Genomic DNA, 21,312 nt, shown 5'->3' on the forward strand with positions numbered 1-21,312 from the left:
AAGTGAACCTGCGAACTGTATGGAGGTGCACACACTGAAATTGCGTGTGTAATGAGCATGTATTGGCATAGTCACAAAAGGTATGTCATTGTAGTGGCAATGAATATAAAATAAACAAGCAAATGTGGGGAATTCTTACTCTATTCAGTTCATTACATACTTAACACCCAAAGGTGCACTATGTAAAGGTGGCCATGATACGGCTATCTTTAGCAGCAGATAATGTGCCTAATAGCAGTGCACCATTTCAGTCTCCTTGTGTTTTATTTGTTGAAAAAGCATACGACTGGTTTGTTACCTGCAATATCAAAGAACCATTCAAAACCAGGAGTTAAGATTCATTTCCATGCTACATTCCTTGCAATTTTCTCGAAATATTTCCGTCATGCAATAAACCACGGCAACTACAAAAAATCATAGATAGTATTTATTTCTTTTCTGTGAACTGAAAAGAATTAACACGGCACTGGAATATTATATTACACTGTCCATAAATATTTGCTTGTTTAATTCAGACAGAAATAAAGATGACTTATGCTCAAGGAGGTTTGTCAATTAAAATTAATAGTAAGTCAATAATAAAAGAAATTTTGGGAAAATTTTTCATGGAGAAATTACTTCACAGATATCTGTATTGGCATTGCCTCATTTATTTCCATGTAATATGTAATTTATTAAAATGATTCTTCTTGAATCACAGTTTCAACAGTATTCTCATCAGAACAAAATAACTTTCTCATCAAACACAAAATTTATAAATTTACTCTACAGCAAAATTTCCATGTACTCTTATTGCTCCACAGCTACTTTCATTTATGTCATTTTATGTTTGTTAAATATCATAACGAAATCATAAATGAAATGAATGACACCTGCAGTTAGTAAATTCATTGAGCAGACTACTCTCTACAAAATATGTCACATTTGCGCACACAAATGTGGTAGAGAATAAAACCTGCCTCAATGCATTGATACATGGACGGCTATAATATAGCACAGAATCAGTCAAATTTATCCATACTAGAATTACAGTATTACTCAGGCTTGATAAAATTTATCCAACAACAAATGTTGATCTTGAAAATAGACTGGACGGCCCACAAAAATTATTTTTATCTAGACATTTTTAGAAATCATAGAGGCAGCTGTGACAGTAGTAAACGATTCTGATGAGAGTATACACTTGCAAAATTGTAAAATTACACAATTTCAACACTCCAATAAAGCTACAAAGGAATACAGGAGGAACTTCTGTAGATAATTACACAAACTGAACATGATCTGAAATGCATTTCCAAAGACAATATATAAAAAACATATTGTATTTTGTTTGTAAATTGTACACAGACGAAACAAAGAAAAATGACACTCATACTCTGAGACTCTACACATTAGGCCTTCTCAAACAGGCCTATGTAAAATATCAATTAATGGTAATAAATAAGAAAATAAATAAGACTATAAAATGTACACAATTCATTATCTGAGCCTGCGAAACTACAATGAACATATCACATATTATAAAGCACATATTTTATGAATCTCATAAGATCTTGCAGGACAGTATTGCTATATATTGTCATTACTACAAAACAGTTGAATGTACTGCAGACCTCATCCTCTAATGAAAGGAACATTGAAAAAATATACTGTTTAACTCATTAAAAGAGCCACCAATTTACAAAACTGGTTATTAGTATAGTTATTTGGTATAAAATATTCCATATGATTTGTCAGTCTAATACTCGCAACTCCTTCCAAAGAGAATGCGATTGTGGAATTCAGAGAATTAGTCTCATATTTTTGTTAGAAATTTCCAATCCAACACTAGGTGATTGTAGCATTTGGTAAACGTTGTTGGAGACATTCATTAGCTCCCAAGAGCTCTTCATCTGCAGACAGCAGAACATCAGATTCTGAATCATCTCGTTTTGCCCTTTTCAGTTTTCTGTATCTTATCTTTACCTTCTCAAGAAGACCCTTATCACTCTTGTAGCTTTTAAAATGAGTATGTCTCATAAGAAAATTGTCTGTGACCCAGAATATCAATGCCTGTAATGATGAAAATTTATATACATACTAAGTCACATGAAGCAATTTTATTAATTTCACTTGTTCATGTAATAAATACAAGAAAAATTTTGAATAATACTTACGTTTACAAAAAAGGGAATGATAAATATCACTAAGGCCAGCTCCACCTTCGGATTTGTTATTGGTGAAAGTATGAAATCCCTTACACTGTTCCAGAAGCCAAACTGGATCAGCAAAGTAATACATGCCTTTACTATGATCATCAACAGTACATACAAGCAACACTGCGCTAACCAGGCATTAACAGATGGGGGTTTGCCTGCAAACAAAATGTTGTTATAATGATGAAATTAGAGCTTAGAAGGTTAATCTTTAGACAAAGGATAAGTCAACTTACCATATTCACCAAAGTTAATAGCTTCCCACTTGTTTACTTTTGATAGATACTGTGACAGCCGAATGCCTATATAAATTATAAGCAGCCCAACAGAGGAGTCCAAGAGAAAATTAATTATGTACCTGAAATACAAACTCAGATTAATACTGTCACCTTCTATAGATACAATCTGTTACATTACCACTAAACAAAACTTGTATGACACTATAACTGGTAATCCTGAAAGACAAAAAGAGAATGAAAATGTGTTTAGCAAGAATGCTGAAGAGTACAAGGGTAGACTGCATAACAAATGAAGATTTACTGAACTGAGCTGGGGGAATAAGAGTTTCACAGGACAATTTGCCTAAAAGATGAAATACATTGGTATCACACAAGCTAAGATATTATGGAATAATTAATATGCCAAGGGAAGGAAGGGTAAGGGTAAAAACTGGAGATGATAAAGGCTTGAATACAGCAGGCAGGTTCAAATAAATGTAGGTTGTATTAGATTTACAGAGATTTAAAAAATCACAGTGCTGCATCAAACCAGTCATTGACTGAAGATGATAAAAAACAAAGCTGTTAACTAAAATTGGCAACTCATTTTCTAGTCTGAATAATATTAAAGTATTGAAGAATAAAAGAAAAAAATACTGACTTTTCAGAGAATGTTTATTTAAGTTCTTGATATCACTAATATGGCACAACAACTACACCAAGCTTTGAAAGTCAAATGTACAAACTATCTATCATTAGCATTTGTTGAATAATCTGCTACAGCTGTCCTCATTTTAACAATTAGTAAAAAGAAGACAGTTTTCTGTTTCCATAAACTACACTAGCCCTAAGATAATGCAGAATCAAAGGACTGAGATAATGTACCAATAGTTAAAAAATTATTTTAAGGACATACATTTCCCTCTACAATACTGTGCACTTTACATGTTTTCATCTGTGACCACAGTTTAGGAATGCCTTTCATCTGTACCATGTTCATGAAAAGTGTTGCCATGTCTGAATCCAACTGTCAATTCCTTAACTGTTGAAAAGACAGAATACATTCCTTATAAACCTTCAACCTTTGATACTTTTTTATTACCAATATACAGACCAAAATACACTGAGCAGTGACATTAATGTGACCACCACATATGTTCGACGTCAATGTGCAATAACCGCTCACAGGTGCCAGGTGGCAGCACTAGCAGTGGAGGGTATATAAAGCCTGCAGGGCAGGACGGGTGCAGAAAACAGTCCATTTGTCATCATAATGCTAAAACAGAATGATTTAGCTTATGCCTAAAAGAACAATCGTTAGCTTTCAGGTCAAGAGTGTAAGCAGTTCTGAAATGGCTGAGGTTTTAAATTGTTTGTATGGCACTGTCATCAAAATATACCATGCAAGACAAAATGGTACTATCCATAACCGGTGCTGGGGCAACTGCGGTGCACCACAGTCCACAGATGACGAGGGTGAATGACAGCTGCAGAGATGTGTATGGGCCAACAGATGTTCAACGGTTGAGAAACTGACCACCCAGAGGAATCTAGGGGGCTACCATCAGTATCTCCTCAATGACAATTTGGTGAACATTGCTGCCTCTGCAGCAGGCGCCAGGTTCATGACCCATGCTGACTACTGTTCACCGGCAACAAAGACTGGAATTTGCTTGCCAATACCACAACTGACATCCACTAAGTGGTGACAGGTGGTCTTTTCAGGTGAATCAAACTTTTGCCCAAAAGACATATGGCCTTTGGCATGTGCACCATGAAATGTCTGAAAGCAAACAAGGAGGGAGCATTATGGTCTGGAGAATATTTCTGTGGCATTCGCTGGGTGACCTCGTCATTCTGAAAGGCACAACAGATCAATATATATGCGCCTATCCTCCCAGACCATGTCCACCCCCACATGCAGTCCGTTTTTCCTCGGCACAATGGCATCTACCAGCAGGACAATGCAATTTGTCACACAGCTCACAGTGTACATTGTGATTCAAAGAGCACAAGGATGTGTTTATTGTACTCCACTGGCCATCACATTCCCAAGATTTACATGCAATCGAGAATCTGTGAGACCACCTCAATCAGGCTGTTCTTGCCATGGTTCCTCAACTGAGAAAACCTAGTGCAGCTGGCCATGGAACTGGAGTCAGCAACACTTAACAACCCTGTCGGTACCTTCCAGAACTTCACTGACACACTTCCTGCACGTCTCACAGAGATCTGTGCTGCAAAAGGTGGTTTTTCGTGCTGCTGACAGGAGGTCACAATCTGTCTGGACAGTCTGATATCCAAAGTTTCCCACTGAAAAATCTTTAATTCTGGTCTTACTTTTGCATTAAAATCCCTCACTATTGTCTTTAGTGGAATTTGTTTTCATTTGTGTGTCATTAACTCTATAGAAATCTTCGACTACTTCATCAAACTGTGTAAAAATTAGTGCACACACACGAATAGTTTCCACAGATAATCTTTAATTTATTTTTAAAACAAGTGTGATTTACCTCGTATTCACGTCCACAGTCTCAATTTCTTTCAGAAAAAAACCACTTAGTCTCCCACAGACTGTTTAATTTACTGAAAAAAACTGAACTTTATTTCATTGTTTATGTTGCATCACTAGCCAGGTTTCAATAGGTGGCTGCAATGTGGCATGAAAAGTGTACACAAATAAGTAAAAATTAAATCAGAACAAAATTACTGTAGTTTCACATGGAGAGCATTGTGTTCTCATAGTTCTTTTTATTGTATTTATATAAAAGGAGTTCTGTATAGGAACAAATTCCTGTTCCGATAAAACATGAGTCAGTTTTAAATATTACAAGACTCCTCATCAACATAATCTGCATCTGAAAATGACCACAGACTAAATCAGGGTAGTAAAATGAAATAAGTGTTAATGGAAAAGTTCAATTTGTTCCAATAAATTAAACAGCATATCACAGGAAAAATGCTTTTGACCTTCAAAAAGGGTCTTATTAATCTGTCAGATTCCTTCAAAATCTTTAGTCTTAGTAAATTACGTTGTTCAAAATTAAGCCCATATTGAATTCCATTTTTGCTCTGTTTCTCTGTAGCAAGACTTACTCCCTGATTACAGTTCTAAACAGTGTTTATATTTTTCACCACACCATTGATAAATCCATTCCAGTCCAGTTTGTGTTATTTGACCTATTTCTGTCAATGCCAAACAGCAAGAACAGTTTTCTACACCTTCCACTGTCTTACCCACCTATTTTCACCGCCCCCTCCCTCCCACCTCTGTTACGTTCAATGCACTTAGCCTTTCACTCTTATTAACTCACGCATGATGTTTAAGCAGTAATCTCTGTCATACATATTACAATTATGCTCTCAGGTTTTCAAGGTTCATCTGATGCAGCCCCTAACAATCAGTATTTCCTTCTCATCCCGTGCAGTAAGTCTCTGCCGACCAGTGGTACTGGGTGACTTTCCTGAAATCTACCCCTTTTCTTAAACTTCTCCAGTCCTTTCATTTCATCCCTCTTCCTTCCCCTTCAACCCTTCTGCCTCAAGGAGCCACTGACTCTGAAAGCTTGCCTTATTTATTACAACCTTCTTTTGTGTGTATGTGTTCTGCCACTGCTTGGTGTGTAGATTTTTTATCTATCCAATTAATTTCCAAATACACATTTCTCAGCAGAGACCTTAAAATTTGTTATCTCTGCCCACCACCAACTCTCCTCAATGTTGCTCACTGTTAATGAGCAGCAGCTAAGAGACTGGATCCAGAGCATAATACCGTACACGAATGGCAGAAATTCACAGCCAAATACAAATCCTTTGTCCTATCGCTGTGCCATGAGCTGTTTCATTAGATCCATTCAGAACAAACTGAGCTGCTTATATGAGTTGGCTAAGTTGTTTGGTACTGAAAGGTATGTAAGAGATTGTGTGAAGTTTGGAAAGTAGGAGACAAGTACTTTCTCATGGACTGTTATTAAATCACTATAATTTAATAAATCTAAAAAGAAAGATGATGAAACTTACCAAACAAAAGCGCTGGCAGGTCGATAGACACACAAACAAACACAAACATACAATTGTGTGTCTATCGACCTGCCAGCGCTTTTGTTTGGTAAGTTTCATCATCTATAATTTAATAAAGTACATAAGCCAATAACAACTTATTGCTGTATATGAATATCCGAACATATATGCAATACTGATCCCTTACTTACCATGTGCAAGGATCACCATGGAATGTGCTTGCCAAATACACATTTGCAAGATGTATTACTAATGCTCCCATTCCCTGTTTAGAAGTATCATAGAACCAGATAAGCCATGGGCGTCTTTCATACCGTGGCTCACAAAACCGTTTCACTGTATAAACAGAAAAATAGTTTTAAGGATACAAGAAAACCCAATCCACCGAAAAAGAAAATCCTCTTTTTTTTCAAAAATTATGCTCTAAAATGTTAAAACTAGTTAAATATCAATTAGTCTTATTTTAACAAGAAAATACATAATTTCTGTCACTACTGCTTACTAACAGTCATTGGACAAGAGTCATAGCACAAAGCTTAGTTTGAGTTCGTGAGTGACATGTAGGAAGGTGTTTCTTCGTCTCTCTTTTTCCAATTAGTAATAATATAAGAAATAACTGGGCCAACATCAGCTCAAACATTTCATGCCTCAAACATTAATAGTCAGCTTTCAGGAGATACAACAAGGAAACTTAGCTTGCCAGGCAACAGAAAAATTCTAACAACTGTCACTCTTTGAAACCAAATCAAAGAAAAGTGATACTGTGTCTGAACTGGAAAGAACTTTGCAAATAAATGTTACATTATCACCTCCAAAATATAAACACAGAAATGGCCACAATACGAAGTTGCCATTTACTTGATACATTACATCTGAACCTATCTTTCCAGGATGCGTTGCAGCATGAAGTTTATCATTCTCACACTGGCACTGTCATCATCTGTCCAGTTAGTTAACATATTGAAATTATCATCACGAGAATTTCAATGGGAACTGGAGCAATGTTGGTGTGATAGCAGTTCACCTACTCTTAGTAGAGTTGAACATGTGAAAACAAAAAAAACTACAAGTAACTGCAATTATTTTTCTGTGATCATTGTGGTGGTAGTGATGGCTTCTCCTGCTAGGTGCCTCCAAAGCATCACACTGTTGAATTATTTGACCAACCATCATTCGTGCTGAAATGTCAGTTAGGCCAGAGCGCCCTTTTTTTTAAGTTATTTCATGTGTTTGGTGACTTGCCAGGTGCAAATATGAAAGGACATATCAACACAAAACTTTTGTCAAAAATCATTACATGCAATAAGGTGTGGTGTTTTGGTTAAGACTCACAAACTGGGACCACCTGACAATCAAGAGGGAGGCTGGTTTATCCCACAGCCGAAGAAAGCGGGAAAAAAAAAAGAACCTACAACCTCTTCAATTTTCTGTTCAGTTCTTCTGTATATTATTTTAGTCAATTATTTATGAGGATGATATATCAGACAGTTATGGTTTCCCCATTTTTCTGCTCATGCTTTCTTATTCTACATTCACCAGCAAACATGGTGAGAACACAAACATGGTGAGAACACAAGCACGAGTGTCCAGGCTTATTACTTGCTGAAATGCCATGAGAGATTTTTGCAATTATGATGGTCCCTTAATTACACATGGTCCACTCCCATTACATTAGGACAATGTTTATTGTTTACTATTCATGGAAATTTTTCAACCTCAGCCTGAAATCTTCCTCGTGGTCTTCCATTTTGTGGTAAGTTCCATGAAAGGGTTTAGAGGGAGAGGTATTACTCCTATGATTAAACTTTGAGCTATTTAATCATTTGTCAATTTTCATCATGAGCTGAAAAATTAAGGTTCCTTGTTGTAGGTCAGTATTTTAATCTGTAAACTGCTGCCCAACTGATTCTGATAGCTGAGTCACATATCACATATGATGACAATCTGAAATGGAGACCCAACCACATGAATACAGACCCATATCCAACCATATCTATCATTAAACTCAATTTTCTGATAAGGAAATGAGTAATAGTATCTGCTTTCTTGTAGTAATTTAACACTTTGGTTTCAACAGTAGTGTAGTGGTGCCCACAGCTGGCTCTGTGATAAGGGTTGTGCCAGCAGTAACTTATAAGTCTGGGTATTCAACAAGGTATCAAACCACTGTATCTGCTCCACACTGACACTTGGGCTGATCTTCCTGTCAGAAGACATATTCATGTATGAACTGCATGCATCCAGTGTGAACGTGAAATAGGACAATGGACCCACCTCAAGAAGTGCGATGACATTGACTCAAATTTTGTGATTATTCAAATTTGGTCAACTCAGGACCATGTGAAATAGACAATTTATGACAGTCTCTCTTCTAGATTCCCAATACTACTACTTTCTTGCTCTGTTGCTCTCTTCTTTCTTCTGTCCAAGACCCCCTCTCTTCTGTCTGTTATTCCCAACTCCTGTAGATATTTCTTAAATTCTACAAGTAATGAAATTTTGGTTTTGGATTTTTGTCAAAGATGATTAAGATTTTTTGTCAGTCTCGTCATCCATTCTTTTTAAGTGGCAATAAAATTAATCCAGCACTTTCTCATTGTATTTATTATATTTTTACACCTGTTTTCATCTCAAAAGGTTTTGATATTTCACCTAAAATTTTAAATTTGGAAGTTGTATTATTTGGTTAACGATTGCCAGTGTTTTACTGTCAGCTCCAAATTCTTCTAGGACATTGTATATGTATCTCTACTGACTAATATCATAGGGTTTTCAAAAATCAACAAAGGATGCATAAAGATTTTGGGCTCGAAGTTTCTTGTATCTGATTATTAGATTTAATACCTGCACGACACATGATCTTCCTCTCCTAAACTCTCATGGTATTCTCCTAATTGTTCCTCCATTGGATTTTCTAATATATTTTCCAAAACTTCAGAAAGGATTTTGTGTGTCACTGGGGCGGAGAGATATCTGTTGGTAACTGTTTACACTTGCTTGTCCCACTTTAGTCTAATGGTAGAATAACCAATATTCCCAATCTTATGGTATTGGTTCAGTCTCCCACATGTACTCAATTCCTTTATATAGCTGCTTCACAGTTCCATTGTCCACATTTTTCTACAACAGCTTTATCTTTTCACAGAACTTTATTGTTTTTTTGTTCTTTAACAATTTGTCACTTTTACTCCCATTTACACAGAAGAAATCATCTTAGATACATCCTTAAATTGGTTTCAGGAATTGGTAACATCAAAGGCTTTGCCTTAAAGACTGCCCTGGCTAGCCCATGCATCCCATAATTTCCAGAACGCCAATGTGATTTCATATCCAAAGCAAGTCATTGGATGATGCTTATTCTGTACAGGTCACTTAAGAACGATTGGATGTCATGTATCAGGATGATATGGACACTACTGAGAAAGTCACTGCATACAAGAGCTCAGATGCCATGAATTATTATACTGATGAGAGCTTGTAGTAGAGACATCCATTCTGCTGTATAAATGCTACTTTCATTCAGTATAATGTGGTATTCAAAGGTACTATTATTTTTTCCTTCCCCTCTGGAGCAATCTGTGTAGATCAGGCTGAACTGAGTAGATCCGAAAACGGATAAACCTGCTGCTGCATCAACGATAATGCTGTGTTGGAAATCAAATTATACTGCAGGACAAAAGGATATGCCACAGTAGTAATTACGGTGTTAGGATAGCAGTGTGAGTGTCCTAGGTAAAAGAGATCACTAATCAAACAGTGGCAAAATATTATATAGTTGGTCAACTTTATTTAAAAACAATTTCTATGTAATTGGATGTCTGTGTTATGGAAGCAGGCTGAATAACAAGGATATTCTGGTACTCTACTTATTTTAATTCTATAATAAATTAGGAGTTGTTGGCACCATCTGTTCAAGGAAGACCTTTACAGGCCTTTGTAGAAAGATCCTGTTGCAAACCAGATTTCGCTGAATGTACAGAACATAACAAATCTAGACTGTGTGACCAAGCTGTAGGTGATACTTCCACAATCTAGATGGGTTGAGAATGATTATACACTATTATGAGAACTGTGCTATATTATAAATGCACAAATCAAAACCAGTGCCCAGTGCCGTAGACAGAGCTTGGACAAAAGGAACAAGGCATTATTGGTAAAGCTCTATTATCAAAACAACAGTAATGCTGCAGCTGCAATTAGAGAATACTGCCGGGTGAAAGGATTACAGATGGGTCCTCTTTCTCCACCTGCTGTGTGTGTGATGAAGTAGTTTGAATCAACTGGAGAACTGGGTGTAGTTTCGGGAAGAGGCAGGTGACCAGTTGCAACACAGGTGGTTGATGAAATCACTGTTGCTATGGCAAACAACGCTGCATGCAATTCCTGATCGTGAGGCAGTGCGCGTGCTGTGTCATGACAGATGAACATCACATGGTCAACTGTATGGAAGGTGCTTTGAACCATTCTCAAATGGCATCCGTACAAGATCCCTATCATACAGCAGCTTGCACCATATGATGTACAACGACGTGTTGACTTCGCTCTCCACTTTCTCGTAAGGATTGAAGTTGACAAGGGCTGGTCTTGGACTATCTTATGGACAGACAAAGCTCATTTTCCTTTGGCGGGTGAGGTGAACTCTGTGCTTCAAGGTCCTCTTTACAGGAACGTGTCACCGTATGGTGTGGCTTCATGGCTACGTTCATCATAGGCCCATTCTTTTTTGAACAGGCTGGCACTCAAGGACCAAAGACGTGCAGCGTGACTAGCTAGGTTACTGTGATGTGCTTTGTCATCGTGTTATACCCACCCTACAGAGGCACATTGATCTCAACAGTTTTCATGCAAGATGGGGCCCCACCGCACATTGCGAAGTTCACCTGCTTCTCCAAAACACATTTGGAAATGATTGAATTATGATCCAACTGTTTTCAAATGCTTGGCCAGCATGATCACCTAAAATCGCCTCCCTGTGACTGCTGGTTGTGGTGCTGGCTGAAGGATAAGGTTTACTCGGAAACATTCACACATGTGCTGATCTGAAGAGCAGCATATCAAGAGAAGTAGCCAGCATACCTACAGACATGCTTCGTTCAGCTGTACAGAACGCAATCCTGCACTTTCAAGACTCTTCTCAACACTGATAGTGTCATATTGAGCCTCTTTTGTAGTTGAACCAGTATGTAATGGTATGATGTACTGTAGCAGCACATTAGAAATGTTTCAATTTAACTGAGTCTGTATTATTTCTCTTCCCCACGTCCTTGACATTAATGCTACCAAGTCTGGTACTCTTACAGTACTTAGTTTCCATTTTATAATGTGTTGAATAGGGAAAGTTTAATTATAACCACCCAGTATTTGGTAAAGGCTTGGGGGCTGAACTGTTAACTCCTGTTACATGCAGCCAGTGCAGTTTACTATGACACACTGCTTCATGCAACAAACTGTATGATGTGGAGTGCTGTGTATGCCATAGAAACGAGCATTATGCCAGCCTGTGCGAAGAACGTGCTTGGCTCATGCATGGCAAACCGTGGGTTCCCCAAAAGCTTAGCCAGGGCAGAACAGCCTTAAAGTTTTCTTGTAAATAAGACTTTAGTGAGACTGAGTTCTGGTTATAGTTTAAATATGTGGTTATAGATAACACATTAAAGGATGTTTTAAATGATACTTTCGTTATGTAGAGTGTATATTATAGCAATGTGAATAGTAGCAATGTAGTGTGTCAAATTTCGTAGAAAACAGTGGTATCTTGTTATGCGATATTCCACATATTTGGTAGGCTGTGTACTTCGATATAGGATAATCTGGTGGTCTGAAGACCACTGAGGAATAGTTAGTGAATATCAGTTACCTCTCAGATTTAAGACAGACGTAAATAGTTGTGGTAAAGTGTAAATCACGTAACCGAAGTTTAATGGATTCCTTTTAGCACTCATCTGGATGACCTCCAACTTTTCTTTATTTAAGGTCAATTGCCAATTTTCGCACCATACAGATATCTTATCTAAATCTTTTCTCAATTTATTTTGATCTTCTGATAACATTAAGAGGCAAGGGTTCAAGAGGCAACAGTCTCAGATGATTAGGATTTCCTGCCTTTACGTCATAAGAAACTGCTCTAATACAGCAATATGCGGAGGTACCACACAGATTTGAGTGGCTGTGATGTCATCAATTAAATCATCCAAGATCCCTTGAGATACAGTGAACACGATAGCAGAAAATCTGCCTACATTACTTTCCACACTAGAAATTTGACATAATGGGATAATGAGTCAGACATTAAGAACGATTATGGAGTATCAGAGCAGGTATACAAAGGGCAAAGGAGGGTATCTGAAAAGCAGCTGTGACCCTGTGAGTTATGTATTTACATTTTTGGTGAATTGGCGATTTCTTATGAGGTGATAGTATTACGATGATGTGCTAGGGCAATGATTACATTGTATTGTGGAGGATGATGATGTATTATTCGTATTATTTAACTCTTATGAAGATGAAGTTTTTGTTCAAGATTCTTAATCATGAAGATGTAATGGATTCATTGAGCCATAGTATAATAATTTTCTTACCAGTCAATACGCCTGAGACTGCGACCTTAGCAATGCTACCATAGGCTCCTTTGTTTTGTAAATAGTTTTCCTCATTTGTTATGTCATAGTGATAAGGCAACAGGATAGTATGCGTAGAGATTAACACAAATGAGTTCCTGCCGGTCAAGAAGTATATACACGGTGGTCCATTGATAGTGACCGAGACAAATATCTCATGAAATAAGCATCAAACGAAAAAACTACAAAGAATGAAACTCGTATAGCTTGAAGGGGGAAACCAGATGGCACTATGGTTGGCCCGCTAGATGGTGCTGACATAGGTCAAACGGATATCAACTGCGTTTATCTAAATAGGAACCCCCATTTTTTATTACATATTCGTGTAGTACGTAAAGAAACATGAATGTTTTAGTTGGACCACTTATTTTGCTTTGTGACAGATGGTGCTGTAATAGTCACAAACGTATAAGTTCGTGGTATCACGTAACATTCTACCAGTGAGGATGGTATTTGCTTCGTGGTACATTACCCATGTTAAAATGGACCGTTTACCAATTGCGGAAAAGGTCGATATCGTGTTGATGTATGGCTATTGTGATCAAAATGCCCAACGGGCGTGTGCTATGTATGCTGCTTTGTATCCTGGACGATGACATCCAAGTGTCTGGACTGTTCGCCGGATAGTTACATTATTTAAGGAAACAGGAAGTGTTCAGCCACATGTGAAAAGTCAACCACGATCTGCAATAAATGATGATGCCCAAGTAGGTGTTTTAGCTGCTGTCGCAGCTAATCCACACATCTGCAGCAAACAAACTGCGCGAGAATTGGGAATCTCAAAAACGTTGGTGTTGAGAATGCTACATCAACATCGACTGCACCCGTACCATATTTATATGCAACAGGAATTGCATGGCGATGACTTTGAACGTCGTGTACAGTTCTGCCACTGGGCACAAGAGAAATTACGGGGCGATGACAGATTTTTTTGCACGCGTTATATTTAGCGACGAAGCGTTTTTCACCAACAGCAGTTAACGTAAACCGGCATAATATATACTATTGGGCAACGGAAAACTCACAATGGCTGCGACAAGTGGAACATCAGTGACCTTGGCGGGTTAATGTATGGTGTGGCATTATGGGAGGAAAGATAATTGGCCCCCATTTTATCAATGGCAATCTAAATGGTGCAATGTATGCTGATTTCCTACGTAATATTCTACCGATGTTACTACAAGATGTTACACTGCATGACAGAATGGCGATGTACTTCCAACATTATGGATGTCCGGCACATAGCTCGCGTGTGGTTGAAGCGGTGTTGAATAGCATATTTCATGACAGGTGGATTGGTCGTCGAAGCACCATACCATGGACCGCACATTCACCAGATCTGACGTCCCCGGATTTCTTTCTGTGGGGAAGTTGAAGGATATTTGCTATCGTGATCCACCGACAGTGTCTGACAACATGCGTCAGCACATTGTCAATGCATGTGCGAATATTACGGAAGGCGAACTACTCGCTGTTGAGAGGAATGTCGTTACACATATTGCCAAATGCATTGAGGTTGACGAACATCATTTTGAGCATTTATTGCATTAATGTGGTATTTACAGGTAATCACGCTGCAACAGCATGCGTTCTCAGAAATGGTAAGTTCACAAAGGTACATGTATCACATTGAAACAACCGAAATAAAATGTTTAAACATACCTATGTTCTGTATTTTAATTTAAAAAACCTACTTGTTACCAACTGTTTGTCTAAAATTGTAAGCCAAATGTTTGTGACTATTACAACACCATCTATCACAAAGTGAAATAAGTGGTCTGACTAAAACATTCATGTTTCTTTACGTACTACACGAATATGTAATAAAAAATGGGGGTTCCTGTTTAGAAAAACGCAGTTGATATCCATTTGACCTATGGCAGCGCCATCTAGCAGGCCAACCATAGCGCCATCTGGTTTCCCGCTTCAAGCTAGGCAAGTTTCGTTCTTTGTAGTTTTTTCGTTTGGCGCTTATTTCATGAGATACTTGGCCCGGTCACAATCAATGGACCACCCTGTACATAAGAGGTGTGCAATAGATGCACTATGAGAATGTGTGAGATGTGAAGTTTATCATGTGATGGGTTTATAGAGAGGCTCTGTGTCATTAATACTAATGAATTTGGGGACAAAAGTTAGCTGCATTAACATGCAAATATTAATTAGGAAGATTAGTGAGTTTATCCTGACAGGATGCATCCTTGGTCCTCATTCCCTTCCCATCTGGTGAAATGACAGCTACAACTGGAATAAAAAGAAAAGGTGGAAAAAATAGTGCAAACAAGGATCTAGAGATCCTGTGTCTGTTAGATAGTGGAATGAGTGTAGAGAAACGAGGGGAGGGGGTGAAGACACCAAAGTGCAAAGATTATTCAAGAGCATGTCAAGATGGAGAATGCAAAGGCTAAAAGCAACTGTGATGTACCAGGGCTTCTATTTCAGCCAATTCACAACTGGCAATCCAGTTGGCTGGGTTTTTTTCTGGGAGGAAGAGAATGTAATGGCACAAATGAAAGCCAGCACCTAGTGCTGCAGACAAGACACCAAGATCTGGGCACTGACTGTCACAAGCCAATGACCTATGCTGATAGAAGCACCCTCCGCTAAGCAACTGCTTCCACACCAACGTACTACAGCGAGTCAATGTCTACCCAGGACACTGACCACCCCTTTTGGGAAGCTTCCATGCTACGAGGGTTCATAAACAAGGAGGAACGCAGTCAGATGGAATGGTCAGCTCCAGACAGCTGAATTTAAACCCTTCGGTCAGATGAACACATCTTCGGCATGGAAGGGTTATCTTATGACACCTGCCGCGTGTCACTTATCGCTGTGAGATCAAAAACATTCCACTGACACAGTCATAATTAGTACATCTGAGCTATTCTGTGCCAGAGAATAGCATACGTGTGACATGGCCAATATTCTGCCACTTCAAGACCCCCTGCTGAGCAAAATGCTGCTTTCTCACAGTCAAGAAACAAACGCACGACCAACTGACTCCATGCTGCCGGAGCCCACCAGCCACTTCTCTAGCCAACGGTGGCGGGGTTGGCTCTGGGCAGTATCTTCATCATCTGCCTCCCTACAAGACATCGGTGACTGCCGCACACCAGAAGTGCAGCTATGTTCAGTTTACCACCCACTGTGGCATCCGCAACTGAAGTGTCCACATTCATCGAGTAAGCAGCTTTCTTCCAGCTGAACATATACACCATAGGCTGTTCGTTATGCCTGCTGCTCAGATGCAGGATAACACCGGCTGACTATAGTCCTTGCCCTACACAAGGGCTCTCCCATATATCATTGAACAAACCTAAGAGAATAGTACAGAGCTGTTACATTAACACTCATGTCTCTCTACAGCCTGAGTCCCTCACCTGCTACATTCAATCTTCCTCTGCAATCTACATGACCCCGAACAAAACTGCTATATTCTGGAGTTACCTTATTTCTCCCTCACCGTCACATAAATCCAATGCATCCCAGGTGAGAGTCAAGCCCTCCTGGAAAACCCTAAGACTGCTCCCATCACCCAGTAGCGTTATTACACAATCTGCCCATTACATTATACTCCCCAGTAGGTATTTCAGAGATAAAATAACGAGTTAAGATTCTGCATACAAGTAGACTTCAGTTGCTTGATGTCTGGTACTGAATATTGAGGAATAAGCACAACTGGTGGTGAAAACACTTTCTTACAGTTGGTGATAAAATTATACTTTGGGGTGAGTGAACAAGTCCATCTCAGTAAAAATGCATAACCTGGGATTTCACGAATGAAATAAAGTTTCTATGGTTCTTTATCATATGTCTGTGTTGCAGAAAAAGCTATTTAGGGATGACGTTTTACATCTACATCTTCGTGATTACTCTGCCATTCACAATAAAGTGCCTGGCAGAGGGTTCAATCAATCACCTTCACGCTGTCTCTCTAACATTGCACTCTCAAACAGCGCGTGGGAAAAACAAGCACTTAAATTTTTCTGTGCGAGCCCCAGTTTCTCTTATTTTATCATGGTGATCATGTCTCCCTATGTAGGTGGGTGCCAACAGAATGTTTTTGCAATTGGAGGAGAAAACTGGTGATCAAAATTTCATGAGAAGATCCTGTCGGGGGGGGGCCTTTGTTTTAAAGATTCCACTCCAATTCACATATCATGTCTGTGGCACTATCTCCCCTATTTCACAATAGTACAAAACGAGCCACCATTCTTTGAACTTTTTCAAAGTCATCCATCAGTCCCACCTGATGCGGATCCCACACCGCACAGCAATACTCCAGAATAGGGTGGACAACCGTGGTGTAAGCAGTCTCTTTAGTAGACCTGTAGCACCTCTAAGTGTTCTGCCAATGAATCGCAGTCTTTGGTTTGTTCTACCCACAACATTATCTATGTGATCATTGCAGTTTAGGTTATTTGTAATTGTAATCCCTAAGTATTTAGTTGAATTTACAGCCTTAAGATTTGTGTGACTTATCGCGTAATCAAAATTTAGTGGATTTCTTTTAAGTACTCATGTGAAGAACTTCACACTTTTCTTTATTCAGGGTCAACTGCCACTTTTCGCACCATACAGATATCTAAATCATTTTGCAATTCGTTTTGGTCATTTGATGACTTTACAAGACAGTACATGACAGCATCATCAGCAAACAATCTAACAGGGCTACTCAGATTGTCTCCTATTTCGTTAATATAGATCAGGAACAATAGAGGGTCTATAACACTACCTTGGGGAACACCAGATATTACTTCTGTTTTACTCTATGACTTTCCGTCTCCAACTATGAACTGTGACCTGTGAGGAAGTGTCGAAAGCCTTCTGGAATCAATTTGACATTCCCTATCAATAGCACTCATTACTTCATGAGTATAAAGAGCTTGTTGTGTTTCACGAGAACAATGTTTCCTGAAGATGAAGTAAATATTCCTGAATTCCAATCAAGAACAACTGCCAAGATGAGAAACATAGAAGTAGATATCCTCGGTGTAGCAAAGCAGCTTGAATCACTTAATAAAGGCAAGGCCTCCGGTCCAAATTGTATACCAGTCAGGTTCCTTTCAGAATATGCTAATGCAATAGCTCCATATTTAGCAATTATATACAATTGCTCTCTCACAGAAAGTTCTGTACCTGAAGGCTGGAAAATTGATCAAATCACACCAATACCCAAAAAGGTATGACTAAGCAGCTAAAGTTCTGGATTTCATTGTCATTTCATTCTTCGAGAGCTGCAAGATCACCAATGGTATCTGTTCTTTCGGACAGGTCCAAAAGAACACATACCGTCTTCATATATTTACTGTGAGCGTCCAATGGCAGCATTCTGCATGCATTATAATCTACATCCTTTGATGTGTGGGGGAGTAGAAGCAGTTAACATGATAGGTGGTTCCTTCTGCAGCCCATAGGGAGGAAGTGGTTCTGGATGTAAGACAACACACCAACAACTGTTCAACAGCATCAAACAAAAGAGTGATTTACTAAATGGTGACCTGTCTACAAATAGCTACAATCTGCAATGATTGACGATGACCCCTGTCTACAACACGTTGGCTGTGGATGGTATCTCTAATGGCAGTAGTTTTCCTCATATTGACATTTTCTTGGTAGTTCGATAGTGGTAAATGAAAAGTCCCGAGCATTCTTGATCTCAGGGATGAACTGTCCCTTGCACCATACTCCCAAGACATGACCACAATATCTGACAGATGTTACACATCTTTCCCATGTTGCATGCAACTGTTATGCCATAGGCCAGGGCAAGTTCCATGGATATCCCAGTCATGTGACATGATGAACTAGTCCATTGCCCCGTAATCAAACAGCACTGGATTTTTCTTTTTAGTTTTATTCCTTCTTTTACATTTGTTTCTTTCACCGAGGTCAAGGTAGATGCAAGCGCCCACACACACACACACACACACACACACACACACACACACACACACACACACACACGTGCGCACTCGCACAACAGTCAAAGTTTTAAGTATGACCATAACGTAGCACTAAAGTTTCAGTGTGTATAAGAACATGTACCTACACACACATGAAATGTTAATTACACAATAATTTTTTGAGGTGCTAATTAAAACTTTGTGACTATCCTGACATGCCAGATCTACAATAATGCCTCTAAAGCAGACAACAGTAAGAAATAGTTTACTGACATCTGTAGCTAAAAGTTTGGTGAACGAGGCAGATAGATCACGCAATGGAAATAATGATTAATCCAACAGATCTACACTATTCTGCAAATACCATATTGTTTGTGACTGAGGGTACTTCATGCATCAAAATCATTTACTGTCCTTCCGGTTCCATTTGTGGATAGTGTGCAGGGACATCAATCATTCGAGCTGCAGTTTTACCTTTATGGTCACTTTACAAGTTGCATATGCAAAGAAATAATATGTTGTTTATGCTTCTTGCAACATATCCTCTTACAATTTGCTCTACAGGGCACATTATCTCTAGTGTCCGTCACCCGAGTTGACCATATTCATGAAACACTTCTTAGTAAATGAACATACGATTGAATGGTCTGCTTTTCTTTGGGTTATTTCTATGAACCTTACCAGATAAGAGCAAGAGACTAAGTAGCAATACTCAAGACTTAGTCAAATAATGGTTTCCTATGGCAGCTCCTTTGCAAGTAAATTACATTCCACTAGCACACTTCCAGCAGATCTTACACTGGCATCTGCCACTTCTACAACTGGTTTTATGTGGTTCTTCCACTCTTCACAATCTCGAAAACATATTCTTAGGTATTTAATTTCCAGTTACTTACATCCAATTGGGTAATCAAGCAATAAATAATACTTTTTGCCTGTTCATCCAGAATACATTAAATGTTTGAATGTTGAGAAGTAAATCAAATTCCTTACATCAAAATTCAATTTCCTAAAGAAATACCATACGTACAGCTTCTGACACTATGCACCAGGTTGTAAATAACTCATTTTGAAAACTTATTTCCTTCCTCAGGGAGGAAAAAGTGATATCTTTTGGGATGTTTGGCAGAGTGTGTAGATCACTCAGACTCTAAGATGAGTGCAACCCATTTGTCATGAGGATGAGTGGACATAAAGGTGAAGGAAGACGCAGTAGGAGAGTGGAGATCAGAGAAAACCTATTGTTAGGGATTATGAATCATCTAAAATTCTCTAAATGAATTTGTTAATTGCCTTCTGAGGAAATTTCTGAGGACATGTGGCTCTACTGACAGTCTTAATGATGATGGCACACTTTTGGGTAAAAAGTTCCAGAGATAAAATGGTTCCCCATTTGGATCACAGAGTGGAGACTAATAATCAGTAGGATCCAGTCACGAGGAAAATCATAGTTGGCATTCTACAGATCAGAATGTGGAATGTTATATACCTTTGTGTGGAACATAGGTTAAGATCTTAGAGAATTTAAAAACAGAAATGTGCAGGGTGTAGTTAGATATAATGGGAATCAATAAAATGCAGTCGCAGGAAGAGGTCAATAGAGGATTAACAACACAAAATCAAATAGGGATAATACAGGAGTAGTTCTAATAATGAATAAGGAAACAGGAATGAACAGCATAATAAACTCATTATTACAGGCAAGACAGATACAACGCAAACATCCACCAAGCAGTTGTAGCACAACTTTATATGCCCACATGATGTGCAGATGAAGAGATTGAAAGAATGTATCACTGAAATAAAAAATTATTCTGCCAGCAAGGGAGTCAAAAATTTAATTGTGGTGGTGGAATGGGACTGGAATTCATTATAAAGAATTACAGACAGATGGTAAAATAGCAGAACGACAACGATGGGGAGAAACTGAGTGAAAGCAGATGCTGGTTAGAAGAATTTTAACAAGAGTACTAATTAACCGCTGCTAACATGAAAGAAGGTTGCATATGAGGATAAAACTCAGAGACATGGGATTGTTCGAGATAGATTATATAATGATGCAATAGATTCTGAAAACAGATTTTAAGCTGCAAAACAGTCTACAAGGGCAGATATCAACTCTGTCTATAATTTACTGGTTGCAAACTCAAGATTAAGAAATAGTGGAAAGGTTCGAAATTAAGGATAAGCAGGCAAAGGGAATGCAGATTGACAAAGTGTGAAATTGCTAAGAAGAAATGACTGGAGAAGTAATGCAAAGCTGTAGAAGCTTACACAAGTGCAGGAATAATAAATGCCACCTAAAGCAAAATTAGAGAGACCTTTGGAGAAAAGAGAAGCACCTGTATGAATATTA

At 38.5% G+C, this 21,312-nt stretch overlaps 1 protein-coding gene across 1 annotated transcript in view; it reads right to left on the bottom strand.

The window, feature by feature from the left end:
- Positions 1-628: 628 nt before the first annotated feature.
- Positions 629-21,312, bottom strand: part of LOC124615661 (store-operated calcium entry regulator STIMATE-like) — a 28,188-nt gene continuing 7,504 nt past the window's right edge. The window contains exons 2-5 of the mRNA XM_047143689.1: positions 6,625-6,769; positions 2,432-2,553; positions 2,157-2,353; positions 629-2,052 (exon numbers count right to left, since the gene is read on the bottom strand). Coding sequence (XP_046999645.1) covers positions 1,828-2,052; positions 2,157-2,353; positions 2,432-2,553; positions 6,625-6,769 — 689 coding nt within the window. The 3' untranslated portion in view covers positions 629-1,827. The remainder of the gene's footprint in view (positions 2,053-2,156; positions 2,354-2,431; positions 2,554-6,624; positions 6,770-21,312) is intronic.

This window comes from Schistocerca americana, chromosome 5 (assembly GCF_021461395.2).
Source record: "Schistocerca americana isolate TAMUIC-IGC-003095 chromosome 5, iqSchAmer2.1, whole genome shotgun sequence".
Classification (NCBI taxonomy): domain Eukaryota; kingdom Metazoa; phylum Arthropoda; class Insecta; order Orthoptera; family Acrididae; genus Schistocerca; species Schistocerca americana.